Genomic DNA, 22,739 nt, shown 5'->3' on the forward strand with positions numbered 1-22,739 from the left:
TTCGTTTAAAATAATGATATCACCTGTGTTATATGAAATGATGAATGTATGACAGAAACTAAAAATATCTGCATCGTCTACATTCTCCAAGTCGAAATTGTTCACTAATTTCTTCGTTTATGGGGTACACCACCAGGATTGAGAATCTTACTCAATATTCCCCACCCCAGAGTATATATATTGTCAACATCAGTGTTCTCCTCCCCCACTCAGGCCTTCTCTTCCCTACTATCCTTGATGCAGCATGATGTGTTGTGCCATTTATGTATGCCTTATGTGCAATGCACTCGCATGCGATAAAACTCAATACATGAAATGGGAGACTACGCTAATATCCTTGGGGTAATGATAGGGGTACTTGTGGGGCACATGTCTCTTCCTATGGCTCTATTTACCTTTCAACTCTTTATAACTGAACCAAAAAAGATTACCTTAGTACAAAAACAAGACAGTGTGTATCATATTCCAACTTCAGTTCTCAACTGTAATTACAAGTTTAGTTTACAGTGGCAGATCCAATAGACTTCTTAAGTTTTTTAATGATCAATGTTTACTTAAATTTTTAGCATGTTTTCCATTATTTTCACCAATTTGAATCAACTTGCCGTTTTACCTAGGGATTAAGTTTTACAAATGGGGGCACGGTGACGCAGTGGTCTAAGACTTTGGCTCATAATAGCGAGGTAGCTCAAGGTCATGCGTTTGAATCCCTGCGGTACCAACATGTTGTGCACTTTATATGCAAGGCTCTTCACCCCCTATTGCTTCTGCCTCTATTGGAAGGTAACAGACTCGCTGTGGGGGAGGTGTAGCACCCCCCCCCACAGCATCATTTCATGGAGGAGTAGAGTCCAAATGCTTGGAAAGAGAGGTGGATACGGGTTCATCCCATTGACCTTATAACATTTTGCTTCGGGAGCAGATTGTGAATCAAAAATATTTAAAAATATCTGCCTCCCACATAACAAAGTATTATAATGAAGTTTAATGTTATTCACATGTAGGACTGCCTGGGCAGCATTCTGGAAACTGGAATGCTTTTGTTGAAGCTCATCCCTGCCAATTGAAACAAAAATCAAGCTGTTTGAGACAATCTGTGTTACTGTCTTTCACACAAAGGGCATGGAAAACAAGATCAATGCCTTTACAACATCTTGCTACAGAGTCATGCTAAACATCACACATGTGGATCGGATTCCAAATGAAACCCTCTACAATCTGACCAACACCACGTACTCCATGTTGCCAGAGTCAAGATTCATCAACTGGAATTTCTTGGCCACATACTGTGTCTTACAAACGACGAGAGTACATTGTTAAAGTTAAAGTGCGCTGCGTACACTGTACTTGCAGTATGTCCAGCACCTCCTGGGATATACTGAAGGGATGCTGCAGCCAAACAAAATTGTTTCGCTTGCCCAAGATCGCAACAGTTGGCTCTGCAGCCGACTGATTATGAGTACTGCAGTTTCATTTAGGGCTCATATTGAAATTCCCTTACACATGAAGGTGTGCACCATCCTGCAGCTTTCCTGTGCTAGCCTTCTTTTGTTAAAATCCTGTGTGATTATAACACTGCAATTAGCCACTTAAATTAGGAGCGTGCTTTCCTGGGTTGTGCGAGGAGCAGATTAGTTCAATTAGTTCAACAATCAATAAAATTGCCAGTCTTTGATAAACTTTTATTATAATCCTTGTCACCAGACCACTTCAAAAGGCAGGGTGTATCACTGATGGGTCAGTCCATGTCAAAACAGACTGAGTGTACACCCACCCTCTTGGATTCTGCTCTCCTTTGGCTCAGGGGTACCTTTCATGGACCCCTAGGTGAGGTCACAAGAACAAAAATTCAAATTCAATTTCGTTTCCGAATGGCGGGCCATCTAAGTTTGGCGACCTTGACCAAAATTGGGAATTTAAGGTGTCCAAATGACAAAGCGCTCTCTTTGAGAGGCATTTTCTTCTTAATTAAATCAGTTGTGACCCTCTTTTTTAATGTGGTCACTCACTGGCTGTGTCTGAAATGCCTAATGCCAAAAAAGATTGATTTGAATTTCGTTGGGATTTCAGAGGGGTCAAAATCAGCACTTCATACTGTTCAATCAAATTATCTTTGATTTTGAAGGACCCATGATAATGCCACAGTGCACTTATAGGTCCTAATTATGTTCAGAATGGATTAACCATGTGCCAATGTCTATGAGCAATTCAAAAAGAGAAATTTCTAGACCCCTACTGAATTTTAGGCCCCCTAAAGTGGTTCAGCCACAAATGGCGCTTAAAATCGGCAAATTTTGACACCTAATAACTTTAGGTGTACACCAGATATGAATTTCTAGTCTTTTGCATCTGAAAGAATGTAGTCCAATGTTACTAGGAACATAAGATTTGTTTTGTATTTTTTGTGTTTTGATACTTTCAAAAAGGTCGTTGACCTATGAACATTTTTCGTCATAGCGCCCTCCTGAAAGGTCTGACACATAACAAACTATACATTTTTGGAATCCTCATGACCATACGAGTAATTTGATATATTACTTGACATAATTGGGAGCATTCTGAAAATTTGACCCCCATAACCTGTACTTTGCATGTGCATCGTTGCCAGGAAGTGCATTTTTGACCCCCTTAAAAATCCATACAGAGGATTAGAAAGTAGTTTTTCTTATTACTTGACTCAAGAGCAACTTGAAATATCAGGATAAATAATACAAATGGCTATAAAGTGATCAAAAATATAAAAAAATATCATACTAAAATTGGCATTTTGTACCGTATCCTGTATGCATGGTATGTTAGGCAAAATGACTATTTTTGAAAGCGTCAACTTAATACTAAAACACAAAAATACAAAACAAATCTTATGTTCCTAGTAACATTAAACTACATTCTTTCAGATGCAAAAGACTAGAAATTCATATCTGGTGTACACCTAAAGTTATTAGCGGTCAAAATTTGCCGACTTTAAGTGCCATTTGTGGCTGAACCACTTTAGGGGTGGCCTAAAATTCTGTAGGGTCTAGAAATTTCTCTTTTTTTTTAATTGCTCATAGACATTGGCATATGGTTAATCCATTCTGAACATAATTAGGACCTATAAGTGCACTGTGATATTATCATGGGTCCTTCAAAATCAAGATAATTTGATTGAACAGTACGAAGTGCTGATTTTGACCCCCTCTGAAATCCCAACGAAATTCCGCAATCTATCTTTTTTGGCATTAGGTATTTCAGACACAGCCAGTGAGTGACCACATTCAAAAAGAGGATCACAACTGATTCAAATTAAGAAGAAAGTGCCCCTCAAAGAGAGCACTTTGTCATTTGGACCCCTTAAATTCACAATTTTGGTCGAGGTCGCCAAACTTTGATTGCCCGCCATTCATAAACGAAATGGAATTTGAATTTTTTCTTGTGACCTCACCTAGGGATCCATGAAAGGTACCCCTGAGCCAAAGGAGAGCAAAATCCAAGAGGGTGGGTGTACACTCAATCTGTTTCGACATGGACTGACCCTGATGCATATAATCCATCCGTTTTATGACCAAGCTTTCCTGAGGCGCTCGCTTAGCGAGGGGAATCCTGCCTTCTTTCTGTGTGAAAGCGTGGTAGGGTATTTCAATATGAGCCCTTAGACAGTATCTGTTATGTCATACATATATTACATTGTTACTTGACATATTCCTGAACCTCTGATCCATTAAGCTTACCTTATCAAACATTTCAAATAGTTTAGCACTAGGCTGATGTATGGTACATATCACCGTCCTGCCTCCATGTGCCAGAGACTTGAGTAGTGAGAGACACTGGAAACTTGATGAGCTGTCCAACCCACTAAAATGAAACATAATCATACAACATTACTGTAATGTGATATCAATTAGGTTACATGTACTACTTTTGGCAATACCAGTCCAGTATTTGCCACAGTGTATATAACACAACCAATGAAACATAGGTGGCTCAAGCTGGGGGGAAAGGAAATTGCTTACAGAAGAAAAATAAGCAATAATTGCACAGTACATATACCTTTTTAGTACGAAAAACACTGCAAAAATAGGCTAAAATTGCAAAATTGTGCGTGCTTCTTGCGCACTGGCCCATAAATTAGCAAAACACACCTCATTTGGGACTAAAATGGTCTGAAATTGACATTTTTTTTGTGCGCTTTGCTCGGGCAAAAATGCCCAAGTAAAACCGGAACAAAATATGCTCATTCCCCAACCCCCCTAAATTAAAATCCTTCCACCGCCACTGCAAAGAAAATGTATGTTTGTTGCGTAAAATCAATGCAGATTTCTGCTTCATACTTTACCTAATTTAAAATGTTAAATTTGCTAAAAACTTTATCAAAGAGTTTCAAAACCAAACTTGATCCTGAGATGTGATTATTTTTGCTACTGAAAACAACAAAGCATAAAGAGAACCTAATCACACCATCCAGCCATTAATGAATTCAAAATCAGCTTTTAGCAAGAATCAACTTATTTTGCTAATTATCGCTTCACATATTGAGAACTCTAGAGCAATGCAAACTTAATATTTAGACTGAAATCTTTAGTGTTACTTTAAAGTTCACCAAATATAGATTTTTACAGAAACCTTATAGTGTTACTTAAAGTTCACTCCTGTGATGTGAGCATTTCTGAAGTCGGTTAATAACATACAACAAAGTAAACATTTTTCAAACTTCCAAATAATCTACCCTAATAAATGACTACTTTTTGACAACATTCTATTACCAGTGACAAGACTTCATGTTGTAACAGAATGTTACCTTGATGGAAAGCTTCTCTTTCTGGAAATAGCTACACTTCAAATAACCTTGTAAGTGTTTAGAGTTTTAAAAGCTTACTGCATTACGTCTTTACTCCTACACTCCTAATATCCCTTTACATTCTGATTGTCTCACATATGCAATCCCTTTTTTATACTTCAAAAATGTCTACATTACAACTTTTTGAAACAATATTTAAATTCTACATGTAAAATGCATTGAAATGAGTACAAGCATACCCAGTATTGGTTCAGAGGTTCTTGAGACAGGCCATGAAAATTTTGGACAATATCTCAGAGTTTTGTGACTTTTTAGAAAGATGCCTTTAATAATAGTCTGGTGGGTAGCAGTAAACATGTATGGGCATGCAGGCAGGGAGTAAGATGCAACTCCTGGGCATTGTTTTGGTTAAGTGATTTTATGTTCCACTATCTGCATCAAGGTCACACTTCGAATCACAAGTGTTATGGAAAGCAGCAAAATTTCACAGAAATGTCAGAGAAAGAAGAAAGTAACGGTGACTTTAAAAAAACAATAAGCAAAAGGTTATGAGAACTTGACTAATTTCAATCACAGTACCACTTTTCCCTTCAAATTTGGTTCACTGAACTTGCTGCCGGGTCAATATTGTTAGCTGTTACTTTTATCTGCAGTATGAACTCAAATGGAGGATATGCATTCTGTCATATTGACATATCATTCATGGAGGGAAAATAAAGCACTTCTGGATAACTTGCCGATACTGACTTCATTTTGATGCAGGTCAGTATGCAGGATTTTTTTTTGGGGGGGTGCTGATTTTTTCCCAAGGGGGGTGGCAATTTTGTGAAAAGTGGACTTCTTCGAAAATTTGGACCTTTTTTGACTATAACTAATTAACAGCATCAAAACCTGACTTTTTGTTTTGCTTCCTACGTTTGCAAATTGAGATTTTTGAGTTTTCCAAAGATGCCTGGAGTATAGAAAGCCTGTCCCTACAATCAATTTCACTACCTCCAGTCAGTGACACTAACATTATTCTCCTGTTTGAGAGCAACCTACATTCAAATTGTTGTAAGTATCTCTGTATCTGATTGTCAGTTACAACATTCTAGCAGTCAGTCTCCTGATGATATATGACGTATTGGAAATAATAAGGTAAGGTGGGCAAATACAAGATGTAACACTTTGTTACAAAACAACACCTTTGGGCACTGCTATGTATAGACCAAAATGGCGTTGGAAGTATTGTGTGACATTAGAGATCTTAAAGTAACATGTTATTTAATTGCACTAATAACATTCAAGATGAGATCGCTATTGTAATTTTTGAGGACAGTGGACTTCGAGTACTATTACTGGTAAACAGGCTGCCCTATTATTTAGGTAAACACATTCACTCTCTCCTGTGTAGGTTAATTAACACGAACAAAGGAAAATCTCACGCTCCAACAGAGTGAGAAGAGTAAAAATCAGTCCCAATAGAGTGAAAACCACTCCCAAAAGAGTGGAAACCACTCTTTCAAGGAAGGATATAAAGAACATTACTCTTTTTCTAGTAATCATCCTTATAGCATACCTTGAAAGAGTTGTTTTCACACTTTTAAGAGTGAGTTTCACTCCCCTCACTGTTTTGGAGAGTGAGTTTTTCACCCTTTTATATTAAGAGAGTAACTGACAATGATACTGTTCAAATTGTCAAGATGCATGTGAAAAAAAATCATGATTGTGTTTGTTCCACATTTTGGCAGCTTTTCCTAAGTCTTACCAATACCATGAAGAGTAGCAGAATTATTCAAAATTCAAGTGTTATCTACATTTACATCGTATCCAACTCCCAAGTGAGTCCGTCCAGCAGTCACATTGCAATAAAGGTGCATTATGGTATCTCCAGGATAGATGTTACATAATTTCAAGGACAGCTTAGTACAAAATCCTTAAAAAATAGATTACATGTAGAAACACCCCATGAGCATGTAAATTTGTACTTCAGGGGACACATTTGTCCCAATTAGTGTGTATTTGTCATTTATCATGATTTTGCACCTGTTTGACTCCAAAACTGTTTAAAAATATAATACACACTGTGCCTCTCCCCTCCAAGGAGTGGTTACAGATATAGGGGGCAAGGGGATGACAGGTGCGGATCCAGGATGGTCAAAATATGTGGGCGGAGGAACTGATAGGACCCTAAAATGGTCAACATGGGCTGATTTTACAATCTGTAAGACAAGCCAAATGCTTCTCCAAAAGCATATTATCTTGAAGTATGTCTCATATCTAAGCAACCTAGGACATCTTAATGGTCAGTGGTGCTGGTCAAAGGGTATTTATTTCTTAAGACAATGATAATGCATACCTTGTTGGTTCATCAAAGAAGAGTAATGGTGGATTGTTGACCAATTCTAAAGCCATGGCTAGCCTCTTTACTTGACCGCCAGATAGTCTAGCGGTTCTTGTATTCACACACTCTATTAAACCAAGTAAGCTCAGGATCTCCTCAACCTGGAAGAAAAGATAAGAAAAATGAGAAGAAAATTGATTCAGTCAATATATGGTTCAAAGGTCAGGATGGTGCAACAACATCAGGGTTCCCAGCATCACAAAAAAAAAAAAATCACTGAATTTTCCAAAATTCCATGAAATATATTTCCACTTTACCAAGGTTGTTTTAGGGTATGGAATCTTTCAAATGAGTATTTAGAGACTGAGAAAGAAGAATTCTTTTCAAAATTATAAAATATGAACTCAATTTATAGCTTAATGATTAACAGTACAATTTGGAGTCATCTGTTGTATGCAAGACACATGTATGCCAAAATGACCAAAAATAATTGCCCTCCAGGGCAACTCAAATTCATTTTTTGGCTGTTTTTCTTGAATTCCCTGAGTTTTCCCTGTCTGGAAAATGTATTTTTATTTTTCCTGAGTGTTCAGGAACCCTGAATAAAAAAAATACATAAGAAATAGTGAGAAATGCTGATAAGTTAAGAGGGAAATTTATCTCTCTTGCTGGGATATTTTTTCCAGGCCTGTCCCACCCACCCATATTATACATACACACCCCTACATGTATTTATCTACAAACAAGGATGTGGCTACATAGACACAGAAATTTACACAGAAATGTGTCAAGTAAAGGAAAGAAAACCCAAAGTACTTATCAGACTTGTTGTTTGTTTTGCAGTGCACATTTGCCTCAAAGAAATTGGCCAATTTAATGTCTTGATCCCCATTTAAAAAAAAATTATGCGTGTATATAACAAGGTAAGTTTTGAAAGTTTCAAGCATCTCAAGATTGTAATTGACTTAGATTAAGTTGGGGTGGGGAAAATGCATTCTGCATTGGACAAGCCTTGAACATGGAGCAAATTTGCTCTTGTAAATCCACCAATTGCTCCTGGTCCTTGTAAAATTCATTTCAATTCAATTTTCTAAAAGAAATGGCTCCTGGTTCATGGTATGCTGTATTGTCTAGCAGAAAAAAGATTGTCTCCTGTTTCTACAGAAATTGCTTCTGGTTCTTGTAAAATCCCAGTGAACCAGGAGCAATGTCAAAAACAAATTGCTTCTAGTTCCAGTCCACTTATTTCAAGGCTTGGCATTGTATGTTAAAACTGTTGCAAGCTCCCAAGAATCTTTTTTTTTTTTTTGGTTATCTGAACACAAAAATGGACACTTCCCAAAATGGAGGAAAAAAATGTCTCCAATCATTTTAACTATTGAAAAATAAAATACTGAAAAATATCACTTTTCTTTGAGTTTTGTGTATCTATATAGTTTTAAAAAATGACAAAAACATTGAAATCAGCTGAAACTCAAGAAGAATTTTATGTCTGCACCATCAAGAAATGTACCTTTAAATCATGACATTCAAATTACACATGCATAAAGCTATACCACAGGTTAATAGCATAGCACACTAGAATTACACTAATATTCATGCACGCTTTGCTCTGCAGATGATAGTCAATAATGAATTCCATATAGACTAGGGCAAAATTTGGCACTCTCTATGAATTACAACTTGGTAAAATTGGGCCTTGAAATATGAAAATAAATCCCACACTTTGGAACAAGTTTGATGTTAAAGTATGTATTCATATTGAATTTCATATATATATAATAATCCTGCACACCTTACCGTACTGTTATCTACTGAAGATAGTAAAAAACACATTTCATAAGACTTAGGCAAAATGTGGCCTGTGGCAAAACTGTCTTGAATTTGGGGATTTGGTGCCTAATATTTGAAAACATATCCATAACACAGCCCATATGTGGCAAAACTCTAGATTATACAGGTAATATTCAAGCATGTATTATACTGCTATCTACTGAAGATAGTAAAAAATACAATTTTGTACGATTTTGCGAAATCTGACAAACTTTGCAGTGCATATATTGTATTATAATTGGTGTACAATTTAGAACTACATCTAAGAGAGTGAGATGGCAGGAGCCATATTGTCCAGTTTTAGCCACTTACATGCACATGGGGTGGAAATGACACCCCTGATATCAAGCCTTTATAGAACCCATCTTGTGTGTCAGCTTTATTTGTTTCAATATTTAAGTGAAAACACTGCTAGCTCCCCTCCAAGATGCCTTAAAACACCTTTACATTTGGAGAGACATTCACATTAGCACAAAGTGGGCTACAGTTGTATAAGGGGTACAATAATATACTAAATCTTTATGTATGTCTTGCGCTGCTGCATATGTACTGAAAGACTTTATAAATAACAAATTGATGTATATTCTATACATAGATCTGCCAATACATAACAACTTGATTTATGTGGCTTTTGCTTTACTAGCTCTTGTGAGCCAAACCCCTGAATGAATGTGTTTCAATTAAAGCCACACTTTAACATTTGCCAAAGAGGATGCCCTTAATGTTTTTTGAAATTCTGATATTTACATCATTGTAATGTGCTTTTATAATAAACTAATATACTCTGCAAAAAATTAAGCCTTTAGAAGATGAAGTTGTGACAAAATTTTGAGATTTCAAATAAAACAACTGAGTATGTCGATTAAATATCACCATCAAACAAAAAGGACCGACCTCAATCACAGTCGTCAGAGTGACACACATTGACGACACATGCATGCTGGTATTAATTAACAAGTGGACACATTATATCTGACAGTGAAAATGAATATTTTAGAAATGCAATTCTATTTCTTATGGAAATGTTACAATATGGCTTACAATTGTGTCTAGTAATGTTTGAAAGAAATACTCAGAGATTCCAATAATACAGTTTTTCATTTCTCTTAACAAATTGCCCCACAGATCCCACCCACCTCCCTGCAATTTTAAATGACTTTTGTAAAATGTTGCTTCAACGGAACAGGTGCGTCACATGTTTGCTATGAGAATAAATCCTTTTTAATACAACTGATAAAAGTTATTATTGTTTTATCATATAATAAACTACACCACACAAATGTGTGTCCATCCTTCAATTGAAAATATCCTTATTCTCTAGGGCCATGAATCTAGCCACAGACAACAAATCCATAAAGAATTCAATCCAAAGCAAGGACAAAGTATGCAGACCTGGCGATTTAAAATGTCATCCTCACTATTTTGAGAGAAAGCCAGTTCAGGTAAAGTTCTCGAATTACTGACATTAATAACGATGTGTACACTTGCTGGCACCGTTTAAGCTATATGTTGGAATTAATGTTGCTAAAAAACAAAACAAGCATTCACAGTACATTAATAACGATGCCTGCACACGATGATGAACATTTGTTGTCGCCAATACTAATGTAAAGCTATGAGTTGGAATAAATTTTGCTTGTACGATGTACAACAGAAAAAACCCATCCACAGTACATTAATAACGATGCATGCACACCATGATGAACATTTTGTTGCTGCTGAATGCTGATACTAAATGTAGAGCTATGAGTTGCAATAATGTGTTGCTTGAGAAGAAAAAGTCATCCATTTTATAACTTACTCCTTATTCCAGAAAAATACAGCAGTAATATTATCTTATTTTGCCAAATGAAACATAGCTAAATACTAATCCTTTAGTTAGTCCTAAATAGCAATAAAAGTCAAATTTTAATATTTGGCCAATTTTTGGAAATAAGGGCCAAAAACATGCATTTTTAGGGTGTGACAATCAAGCCCAAAGACTTGTATTAAGACTAATTTCAGTTTATGCTTTCTAATTTTTGGAAAAGACATGCTTCATTCTTATAATCAATCATTTAATTAAAGTAACACAAAAAAGTGAAAATTAGAGCAAAATTTCGGCAGATTGTTCCAAGTCTGTGATTTTTGTGACTCGATTGTAAGAAAACATGCCGAAAATGCATGTTTTTGGCTCTTTTTTAAGAAATTAGTAAAATAGTGAACTTTTTCTTTTACCTCCAGTTAGGACTAAGTGAATGATTAAGATTGCGCTGTTTCATTTGGCAGAACTTAATATTTTTTTAATCCCAAAAAAGTTAGTGCTGTATTTTTCTGGAGTGGGGAGTAGGCCTGGTTGATACTCCATTAACTAGTCTTATTGATGCAACGTCAAGTACTTTTTGTAACTATCAGATGATGCAGTTTCCATAATCCCTGCTTTAGCAAATAACCAAGCAAAATATTTAACTGTCTAAATTCCCTTAATTCTTCCACAATAAATCATTGTGATATCAACACTACTATGTTTTGATGTCATCTGCTTCCTCTATAGATCAATTGGTAAGAGCACTATTTTAGATACATGGTCGTCCTGTGTTGTATTCATGGCCAAGGATAAGGTTTGTGTTTCTTAGCCAACCTGAGGAACATCATTCCATGTCTGTTTTTCCAATACTCTACAGCTACAGCGCTCATCAAAATGTGTTGGGACACTTATGTGGAAAATGTATATTATTTCCGTTATTTTTAACATGCTGTAATGGAATTTTCTATGGTGTGAAGCCTATACCCCAAACACCCCCCTTCCCCACCAATCAATGTTGGGCACCACTAGGCATGCATGACCAGAAAAGTAGGATTCAACATTGATCATTCAGGGGAGTGTCAAAAGTGTCCAAATACTTTTGATGAGCATTGTAAGCATATGGAATCTCCTACCAACACATGCAGTTTCTAAACAAGATTTGCAGAGCTTCAGTAGAAGTTAATTGCTAACTCGATGCCAATGTTGCCTATTAAAGTAGATAATTGCTGTTAATGTCCTGATTAGACCCCCAAAACAAACAAACTCACCACTATCTTCTTCTCCTTATAAGATGTCTTCTCACTGATCTTCAGATTGGCTGATACCATCATGGCTTCCATGACGGTTAGGTGTGGCAGGAGATGGCTATCCTGCATGATGTAGCAGGACATCTTGCGAAACTGACGAAGATCACGACTGTTGCCATTGACCAGGATGTCGCCTGTCATGTTAGCGGTTCTGTTTAAAACGAATTAGTGGCAATAGTATAAATGTAAGTTTATTTCTTAAAACTGACCAGATTGTAAGATTGTTTCAACAAATTTAGAAACTATTTTGTGTCTTGTCATTATCCAGTTAAAATCATCATCAACATCATCATTGTAATAATCCCCAACCTCCACTTTCTATTCCTCTTTTAATTTTATATCCTTCATTAATATATTCTCGTTCGTTAATTGGTTAAACGAGTATCATGTGACCAAAAATAGTTTTGCTATTTTACAAAACAGTCAAAAAGCCGATTGATGAGGGAGCGAGGTACTATTCAAAGTACTATCTCCCGGAAATAGTTTTACTATCTCCCTCTGAGCGCCAGATGACCTCATATCCGCGTCGCAGTTCCTAGTGGTCCGTGCAACTCGCCACATACACGGGATATCACAGCCGGCTCTGGGGTATTAATGTGTCATAAGTCATGTTGTCTTATACATGTATCGAACCACACAAGCAGCACAGATGTGCAACTAAAATACGGCGGTTTCATGCCATAATCTGAGTTACATCAGGATTAGTATCTTAATATTGACGGCAAAATACTGACAGAGAGCATGGTTACCGTACTCGTTTCACGGAAATATATATGAGAGGTAACAACATTTTCACGGTAAGCTTTAGCCACTCAACTGTGTGCGTGCTTTGTGCATGTAGGCCTACATGCATTCAATCAAAACAAAGCGAGGCCAGCCTAGCCTTGAGTAGGCCTAGCCTAGATTTATACCGAGGCCTATGACTATGATAAAGGCCTTGCGTTTCTAATATTTTAACCAATTAATGAACAAAGAATATATTAATGAAGGATATAAAACAAATATTTACTGCTCTTAATTAGTGATCTGGTGGAATCTATTGGTCCCCTCGGTGAACTGGAGACCGTGAGCCGGCGATTTTCCCTCGACCTGGCGGTCTCGGGAAAATAGTAGGCTCACGGTCTCCAGTTCACCTCGGGACAATAGATTCCACCAGATCCCTAATGAGCAGTAAATATTTGTATACTATTTCCCTTCAGTTTTCCTACCTCCTCTGCATTTTCCATATAATCCTATATCATCATCTACTATTTTACCCCTACATCAAACCATTATGCATTTTCTTACCTGTAGCCAGCCAACACATTCATAAAGGAAGATTTTCCTGCTCCAGATGGACCCAAGATGGCTACCAAATCCCCTGAGAAAAACCTGCCTGATAAGCCTTTCAGGATAGTCTTGTTGCCTGCAAAAATAGATAGATAAGTTAATTTTCATTAATAAACACAATTTTTCATCAGGTTCGCCATTGCAAATAATAAAGGAGACAAACAGAAAAAGTGATCCTGCCCGGGAATCGAACCAAGGACCTCAGGTTTACAAGACCTTTGCCTTAACCAAGTGGTTAAAATAGCATTTATATGAACTTGATGAATTGTCTTCTTTAGACTGGAATGGTTTTCGTTCCACTAAATGTAGATGGTATATGTTCAGAGTACTGATACAATCATTTTCTCGAAAACCTCAAAACTGTTTTTCTCAAAATACACAATTTGCAGATACGTCACTATGTGATATAGCTGACAATACACAGCTTCTCTTGAGAAGGAGAACATTTGGTAAATCTTGTCAAGAACCATGGAAAGCTCTTTACAGCTGGAGTTCCAGGTAGAGGACAATAACCCATTTTATAACTTATGTAGTGAGATATGATCTATTTTTGAGGTAAATGCCCTCTTTATAGAGAGGCAAAAGCAACTTATCTGTGTTATATGGCCAAATTACTCTAGTGCTATATATGGATCTCACCTGTCTACACAAACGGATACTTCCTGGCATTATCATTCTACATACATACTCCATTAATATACTAATTTCCATTTTGCTTGACATAACAAAGTGAGTGAACTTTTACTCACTACAAAAGGAAATGAAAATTTGCATATTTTAATCAACACACTTATTGAATCTATTCAAGGAATTTAGATACTCCTAACACCCTATCCCCTGTATGAAAAATCAATGGAAAAACTGGGATTTTAGGCCTCACACTTAAACTGCTTTTGTGGGCGGACGTGTATGGGAGAAGAACGGGAGATGAATAGCAAAGTCTTTTCTGCCCAGTTTTGAACCACCGACTCCTTGTACATAGAACACCCTGCCGCAACATCAACCCATGTGTGGCGACCTCAGTTGGCCAACCTTGTGCCTATAATGTTATCGTATTCTTATGTATGCAATCACACCCCTCAGCATACTTGGAATTGTGACCCCCTTGTGTGCCAAACAGTAGATCAGCAACTATGAGCCACAGGTGTTTCTCTGGCCTGGCCAACGAAAATGTGCACATCGCTTAGGGTGATTGCGTCATCACATCATGTGGGATGCATGAATGCACAGCGGAATATCATAATTGTATTCTATATAGTACCTGGCAGTGTTAGGGTTATGGACAATTTTGGAAGCCAGCCAGGTATTTTTTTAGCATTTCTTGCCCAACTCAACTGGCTATTAGTGTCAAATAAATTTGAGGTCCAGCATCGGCATCGCATGAACTATTTTGGAATCTAACCTTTGATTTTGATTAAGCATTAATTCATTTCAGATCATTTTGAACAAGTTTTATCTCTCTGTGATGACCAGAAATTTATTTTACAATACAGAAGTATTTTCTTTATCTAAGTAGGTAAAGATGACGTCATTATCACAGCTGCAATATCAATGTTGACACAACAGGAAGCCCAATCAAAGTGAACATTCTCAAAAATTTCATTGTAGACAAAATGGCTGAAAAATGCATGACCAAAAGCCACAAAAAGCTACTTAGAGCAAGAAAATCCGAGCACAAGTATTCCACACGATCTGATTGCATCATCATGCGAAAGCACAAATGGTGACGGAAAGCTTGGCTGGCCAAGACAATCCCCCATGGCAAGGTATGGCCGTGAGCGTGTCTAGCACCCAAGGGGTCAGTGTTCAAAACCGCACCCGAGAAAATGAAAATTCTCTTTATCTTCTTCCTTCCTTCCCATCAGCCAAAAAGCCTCAGCGGAGTTAGGGTTAATCAAGCTCAGTGCCCACCCTGATGGATGGCTCACATTATAACACACAACAACACACCATTTGATTATGGCTTCCTACATTGCTAGCCACCTTGTCTACATCACTTTAAACATCTAGATTTTAAATATTTAGAATTACAAAAATTCATCAGCAATATTCAATCAAACACCTTATGCAACATGTAACGAGTGACTGTTATCTCACATAATTAATCTATATGTCCATTTGGTTTGACCATACCAGCTGAGTCCAGGACACACAGTCCATAAAGCCAGAAACAAGACATATTGTAAAATGTATGTAAAAAGAGGCTGAAAACACGAACAGCCCATCAGTCAGAAGGGGCCATTAGTGTTATAGTTAGGGTTTAGGTCACTTTAGGTTAGGCATAGTGTTAGTGAAGGTAAGGGCTAGCATTAATAGGTTTAGGGTTAGACTTCGGATTAGAATCAGGGTCATGTTTAGGGGTAGCACCGGCGTGTCCAGGATCTTTTCCTGCGGGGGGCTCAGAGGAGCTTTCAGAGTTATGCGGGGGCTTAATGGCTAAAATCGCCAAAAAACGGCTGATTTTACATGATTTTTAACAAAGTGCGGGGGCTTCAGCACCCAAAGCCTCCCCCCTGGACACGCCACTGGGTAGTGTTATGGCTTAGGTTATAAGTCAGCGTTAGGGTGAAGTTAAACTGTTAGGGTTTGGGACAGGATAGGGCTTACATGTATAACCAACTCGGACTAATAATAATCTTTCCACCTGTAACCATGAAAACATCTATAAGTGCCATCTCACTTCATATGTGACCCCTCGGCACAACTGAGCCCGGATGTCGCCAGTGCCACTATTGAGATATGCTCCATCGAACTTAACAATAAACAATAGGAAACAAAGGATTTATTGACTGTTTTATTGATTTTTCACTACTTAAATGTCAAGTACTATAGACATGATATACATCATTTTAAAGCTAATTTCAAGCAGAATATTTTGGTTGAATATCTCAAAAATGATGATTGGCGACTTCAGGGCTCAGTTGTGCCGAGGGGTCACATATTTGTCTCATAATTATTTTATCAAAATTGTATCTGAAAATGATGTAAGAAATTATGGAACTTTTAGGAAAGAAGTAGGCTGCAGTATTATAGGGGCTATGGCCCTCCTGAAAATATTTGGCTGATTGCCTTCCCACTCATATTCCCAGTGATGTAGAACTCATACCATTGTCTCTGAAAATTGATGATAACTATTACAACTTTTGAACTTTTTAGGTGAAAACCTTTTAGGTTTTCTATTTTAAAAAGTCAAAAAATGGTAGATGACCTGAAAGGTAAATTTTTTTGTTGCTTTCCCCCTTCCCCATTTGACCCCAAAATTCCCCAGGCCAAAATTGTGTTGTTCCCTCATTAGAAATTTGGAGAGGAAGCCTTGATTACCACAATTAATTTTACCCCTGGTATTACATCATCAACCCCCCAACAATGACCCTGCGGTAAAAATGGACGGTTCCAATATTAAAACCAATCAACGACCTACGATCAATGTTGACTTAACAATTGACTATTTAAGACCATGTTAATTTTACTAATGGCCGTACTATCAATGATCAATGCGATCAATATGCTATCTTCACAAATTGTGATCATCTCTCTTCCTGGGAAAATATATTGTTTTAATTAGTTGGAACAGGTGCTCTAAAAAGCTTTTGTTTCTTGACTCTACATTGATTGGTTGTTTTATGCAAAAACAAAACAAACAATAAAACATATATTTTCCAACATATTCCTCAATGCATGTTTTGTTAAATAATTAAGGCGCATCGGAAAGAGAATGATCTACTGGTGTTTGCACTCAAATATTGAGACAAATAAAGCTGACACACAAGAGGAATGGTATGGGTTATACAAAGGAGAGATGCAAAGGTTTAATATAAGGGTTGTTATCATTTCCACCATATAATTATGTGCATACATCATTTGCCCATGAAAAACGTTTTACATGTATTTTTAACACCAGCATGATATGCATGCATCTCAAAATATAAGAGCCCCTCCCCCAGCTTTCTACATTAGATGATTATCATGATGGGTGACACTTATCATTATGGTTTTTTCCCTATTTTACGGATGTTTTATTTGACTTTACTCTATTTGCAAATAGTCAATAACCTAGAGCAAACCAGGCCTACAGGAACAAGGTAACTTGTCCTCATATTCAGGTGCCTTTGTATTCAAATTAATATTACAATAATTGCATTCCAATTTTCTTTTCCAGTTAGTGGCAATGACTCACACATTTGAATTCTTAGTTTGTAAACTTGGTTAAAACCAGGATATATGGTGCAAAACAGCAAACCTTTCTGTAAATGTTCATGACAACGGAATTATTTCCCCTTTTATCATACAGGTACATTCAAGAGGCTACTTCACCATATCTGTTCTACGAGGGTCATTCAAAAAGTTCTACCTCCATCATCACATCTCTGTTATCTTACGTGTCAGGATATTGAAATTACCCATGTACACAAATAAAAGTTCTTTGATTAAAATGTGATTTTTGGTTGTTTTAACATCTTAAAAGATTTGACTTTACTCTATTTATTACAAAATACTAGTAATTATGTTTTCATTATTTTCTTCTATTGATTTCTGGCATAACTATATTGCATACCATTTAACCCTGTGATTAGGATTAAGGTTTAAAGGTTAGGAGTTTAGGGTTAGGGGTAAGCATTGGTAAGGGCAAGTGTTTTCCTACCATATAACCGTGTGTTAGGAGTAATGTGTTATGGTGTGGTAGATATTCTAATTTCTTAACTTATTCTAATATCAAATTGAACAACATTTTCTCACAATGACTTAAAATTTGAATATGGTACAAGAATCATTGGGTGGGCAGAATCCAGTATATATTTATTAAAACATATACGTATATCCCAAACTTATTTGTTGTTGTTGTGTCTGCACTACTCCAAAGGCAGTACATGTATACACTTTATGCAATTTTGAATTAGACCATCTTTGATTAGTTTTTCAGGAAATTGAAAAATGTGAAGCTTAAGAATTTGGACCATGCATAAGTCTGGTCATAATAATGCTTCCTGTTGGAGATGTAACAGCAAGCTAGACCAAGCAAAAAATTAAACAGTTTCTTCATAAAAAAAGTAAGGCAGCAGACATGCTTTTTACAGTACGGAATGCCCATTTAATATTAGCGGTGTAATTTGCCACTACCATTAAGAGGAGACTATTAAAATCATTTATTAAATTTATTCTGATGTTTATGAGAGGTTAGTGAACTCAAATCTGGTTAAAAATGTTTTGGATTGATGGAATGACACAAAGCTATTACAGTAACAACATCTCAGATCATCTTTTTAACATGTTACCAGTGGCGGCACCACGGTGGGGGGGGCATGGGGGAAATGCCCCCCAGTCAGAACTCTTGCCCCCTCTGTTGCCCCCCAGTAAAAACCCAAAATTACAAAAATTTCCACTTTTTGCTGCAATTTTGCCCAAAATTTGGTGATTTTGCCCCTGAAATTCACTTTGCCCCCCTCAATGCCCCCCCCCTCCCCCCCGCAAAAAATTACCGGTGCTGCCACTGCATGTTACACTTTATTCTTAGTGGTGTTAGAGAATGGAATCAGTTAGTCCTTTCTTTTTACCCAAACGGCTAGAGCAAATATACTACTGTCCAAAAAAGATTGTCAAGAGGCAAGTCTTACGAAATGACATTTCCAAAAAGAGGTAAAAGTTTGTAGAAATTGGCCTAAGTTATGCCAGTTTGGCATAGACCAGGGATAGGGGTAGTGTGAGCCATCCAACAGGAAGATCATTTAAAACACAAACAAATTAAAGAGAGCAAAGTGCTTTTCCGTTTGATATCAATGCACCCTATGGAAGACTGTCTTGACCGCCCATACAGGGGGCGTAGATTTCAAATGGAGTCACTCATTATTTAGGTATAACCCCATTTAAAATTCACACTGTGTGTGTGGAAGATTTAGGCCACATCTTCACTTTGTACATATATAGTGAGTGTACATGGTGAGTGTACATGGTAGCCCAAATTATAGAGGCTCTATCTATGTGAAGAGGGCTATATTTTTTCCATACCATTACCAAATAGTTTTCAATTTTTTAAAATGGGGAATAAGTGACTTTTCCTGTCATATCCATACAGAAGGGAATTTGCAGGTTTATGATTATACACTGCAAGAGAAGCATGCACAGATGACAAATGGGCATATTATATTTTCAACTTGGCCTCATACAAAGCCATGCCAGTATTACAATTCTACATGTATGTATTCCTGTCCTGAGATGAAAAACAATTTGCCAGAATGTCATTACTGATCTCATTTGCTTCAACAGTAATGATTCCCCTTAAGCAGGCTGCATTTTGTTGATGATATACTGTGGATTAAAGTAGCACTGAAAATAGGTCACTGTTTCTAATGATAGTTCCAAGTATGAAAAGTGTTGCAAAAACTCTACAACAGCACCGTGAATTGGCCCATCTTAATTCAGAAGTACCCAAAACTAATATTTGGCAGTTTACCATACATGTATATCCAGCAAAGAAATCAAATTCAGAAGAAGAAATATTTAAATTGAAAGAATAAACTGAGTCCTTTGTGACTGATAACTACATAATCATATTAAGAAAGAAAAAAAAGAAAGAAAGAAAGAAAGAAAGAAAGAAAGAAAGAAAGAAAGAAAGAAAGAAAGAAAGAAAGAAAGAAAGAAAGAAAGAAAGAAAGAAAGAAAGAAAGAAAGAAAGAAAGAAAGAAGACATCGAATTGCATTCTGAATACGAAGAATGTCCTTCAGATATCAAATACATTTGATTTTTTGAAATTCGCAATAAATACACATTTTATGGCAAATGATGAAAAATTGATATTTTTGATATTTAACAGTACTCGTAAGTAAACTTTATAAATCTGATAATATGTACTTATTGTGTATGTAGGTGGGATGAAAAGCCAACGATCAATTGAAAATTTTGACCTTTCATATTAAAGATATGGATTTTTTTTTTCCCAAAACACACAAAAAAAAATTAGGTCTTTTTGGGAAAAAAATCCATATCTTCAATATGAAAGGTCAAAATTTTCGATTGTCGGCTTTTCCTCCCAGCTACATACACTTTAAGGATATATCATTAGATTTATAAAATTTACTGCGAGGACTGTTATATATCAAAAATGTGAAAAATATCAAATTTTAATAATTTGTCATAAAATTAATATTATATCGTGAATTTCAAAAATGAAAATTATTTGATATCAGAAAGACATTCTTCGTATTCAGAATGCAATTCGATATGCCTGATGTGCTCTCATGTCCCACAAAAAATACTGTCGAAACTTCTTCGCAACAGATAGCAAGTAATAAAATTCCTTTAATTTAATTGCTATCTTTAGTCGACAGGAAACATGTTGTGGTTGATGTTCATATTGTTTACTATCTTCAGTAGATAGCAATTAATACAATTTTAAATTTAGTTGTTATCTTTAGACAGGTACGGTACTGTGATACGGTAGATGCTCAAATTGTTTGATATCTTCAGTAGATAGCATTAGACTATACTAATAAAATTACTAACATTTCATTGTTATCTTCAGTACACAGCAATTGGTATTGCTATATTCAGTAGATATATCAACAAATAAAATTGCTCAAATTGGTATCTTGAGTAGACAGGAACTATGATATGGTAGATGCTCAAATTGTTTGCTATCTTCAGTAGATAGCATCACACTACTAATAGAATTACTTACATTTTATTGCTATCTTTAGTAGATGTCAATTATGTTGTAGTTGATGTTAAAATTGCTATCTTTAGTAGACAGGAACTACATTATGGTAGATGTTCAAATAATGTTCTTCAGTAGATAGCAACAAATAAAATTACTCAAATTTAATTGTTATCTTTAGTCAGGAACTATATGTTGTGGTCGATGTTCAAATAATTTGCTATCTTCAGTAGATAGCAACAAATAAAATTACTCAAATTTAATTGTTTTCTTTAGTCAGAAACTATATGTTGTGGTCGATGTTCAAATAATTTGCTATCTTCAGTAGATAGCAACAAATGAAATTACTCAAATTTAATTGTTATCTTTAGTCAGGAACTATGTTGTGGTTGATGTTCGAATAATTTGCTGATACTTGATGAAAAAGAAAACAAAAAATATCATTAGTAAGAAAAGAAAATCAAAATTGTCTTGAGAACCACAATTAAGATCCTGCAGCTTGTCAAATAAATGAAATACAAGATGGATCTCTTTCATAGAGATCTTTCTTTTTCTTTGAAGAGCTAATTTTTATTGCTCTGAATCATTCAGAATCCTGTCTGCATATCCCAAAGAAGTCAAACATAACCATAATGAGATTTCTTGGAACTAATGGTTGTTGTAATGTGGACCTATGCAAGGGATTGCTAATGTGTTACCTGGCTCTTTATCATCATAAAGATTGAATATGTCGGAAATTAGCATGTCTGATGCAAAGGGATTTCTATGTACTTGTGTTAGATCTGCAAGTGTTTTAACACTCTTAAAAGAGGTCATTATGTAAAAGAGATAGCTCAAGATATAGGCTAGATGACAGATATGAAATAGATATCAAGGATTGTGCATAATTATATGTAGGGGTAATTCTCAAAATGGTCTGCCAAAAATTGCTTGTCCACCACACCCACTTTTTACATGGCAAAATATCTTTGTAAATCTTTGCCCTCTCTCTTACACATGCCAGATTTTTGCAAACCCAAACTATTGGTTCATTATGCCAGTGATGTGAGCAGGAATTTTTTTGTATGTAACTGTTTACCTACTGTCTCCCAGTCCCTATTTCTAACATGCACAAAAACACATAAACATGTTTTGTTGAAAGTGGTCACCAAATTTACAATTGAACTTCAGGTTGAGATGACATCATTCTTCCAACCACACTAACCACATGCATGACTCACTTTTTCTCAGAACTACAAAAAAAAAAAAAAAAAAAAAAAAAAAAAGAAAAGAAAAAGAAAGAAAAAAAAACCCTCCAGAAGTCCCAATTTCTAGCTATTTTTGACAACCAAATGGTAACAAGTAAAACATGTCTAACAATCGCAAATAGTCAATAACCTAGAGCAAACCAGGCCTAAACTTGTCCTCATATTCAGGTGCCTTTGTATTCAAATTAATATTACAATAATTCCATTCCAATTTTCTTTTCCATTTAGTGGCAATGACTCACACATTTGAATTCTTAGTTTGAAAACTTGGTTAAAACCAGGATATATGGTGCAAAACAACAAACCTTTCTGTAAATGTTCATGACAACAGAATTATTGCCCCTTTTATCATACAGGTACATTCAAGAGGCTACTTCACCATATCTGTTCTACGAGGGTCATTCAAAAAGTTCCACCTCCATCATCACATCTCTGTTATCTTACGTGTCAGGATATTGAAATTACCCATGTACACAAATAAAAGTTCT

The 22,739-nt window shown here is 36.1% G+C and overlaps 1 protein-coding gene across 3 annotated transcripts in view; it reads right to left on the reverse strand.

Moving 5' to 3' along the window:
- The window catches only part of LOC140170009 (ATP-binding cassette subfamily G member 4-like), a 109,887-nt gene that overhangs the window by 13,893 nt on the left and 73,255 nt on the right, over positions 1-22,739 (reverse strand). For all 3 annotated transcript variants that reach the window (XM_072193320.1, XM_072193318.1, XM_072193319.1), the window contains exons 4-7: positions 13,314-13,431; positions 11,988-12,177; positions 7,116-7,261; positions 3,711-3,834 (exon numbers count right to left, since the gene is read on the reverse strand). In XM_072193320.1, the coding sequence (XP_072049421.1) occupies positions 3,711-3,834; positions 7,116-7,261; positions 11,988-12,177; positions 13,314-13,431 (578 nt within the window). The remainder of the gene's footprint in view (positions 1-3,710; positions 3,835-7,115; positions 7,262-11,987; positions 12,178-13,313; positions 13,432-22,739) is intronic.

Source organism: Amphiura filiformis, chromosome 14 (genome assembly GCF_039555335.1).
Source record: "Amphiura filiformis chromosome 14, Afil_fr2py, whole genome shotgun sequence".
In the NCBI taxonomy this organism is placed as follows: Eukaryota; Metazoa; Echinodermata; class Ophiuroidea; order Amphilepidida; family Amphiuridae; genus Amphiura; species Amphiura filiformis.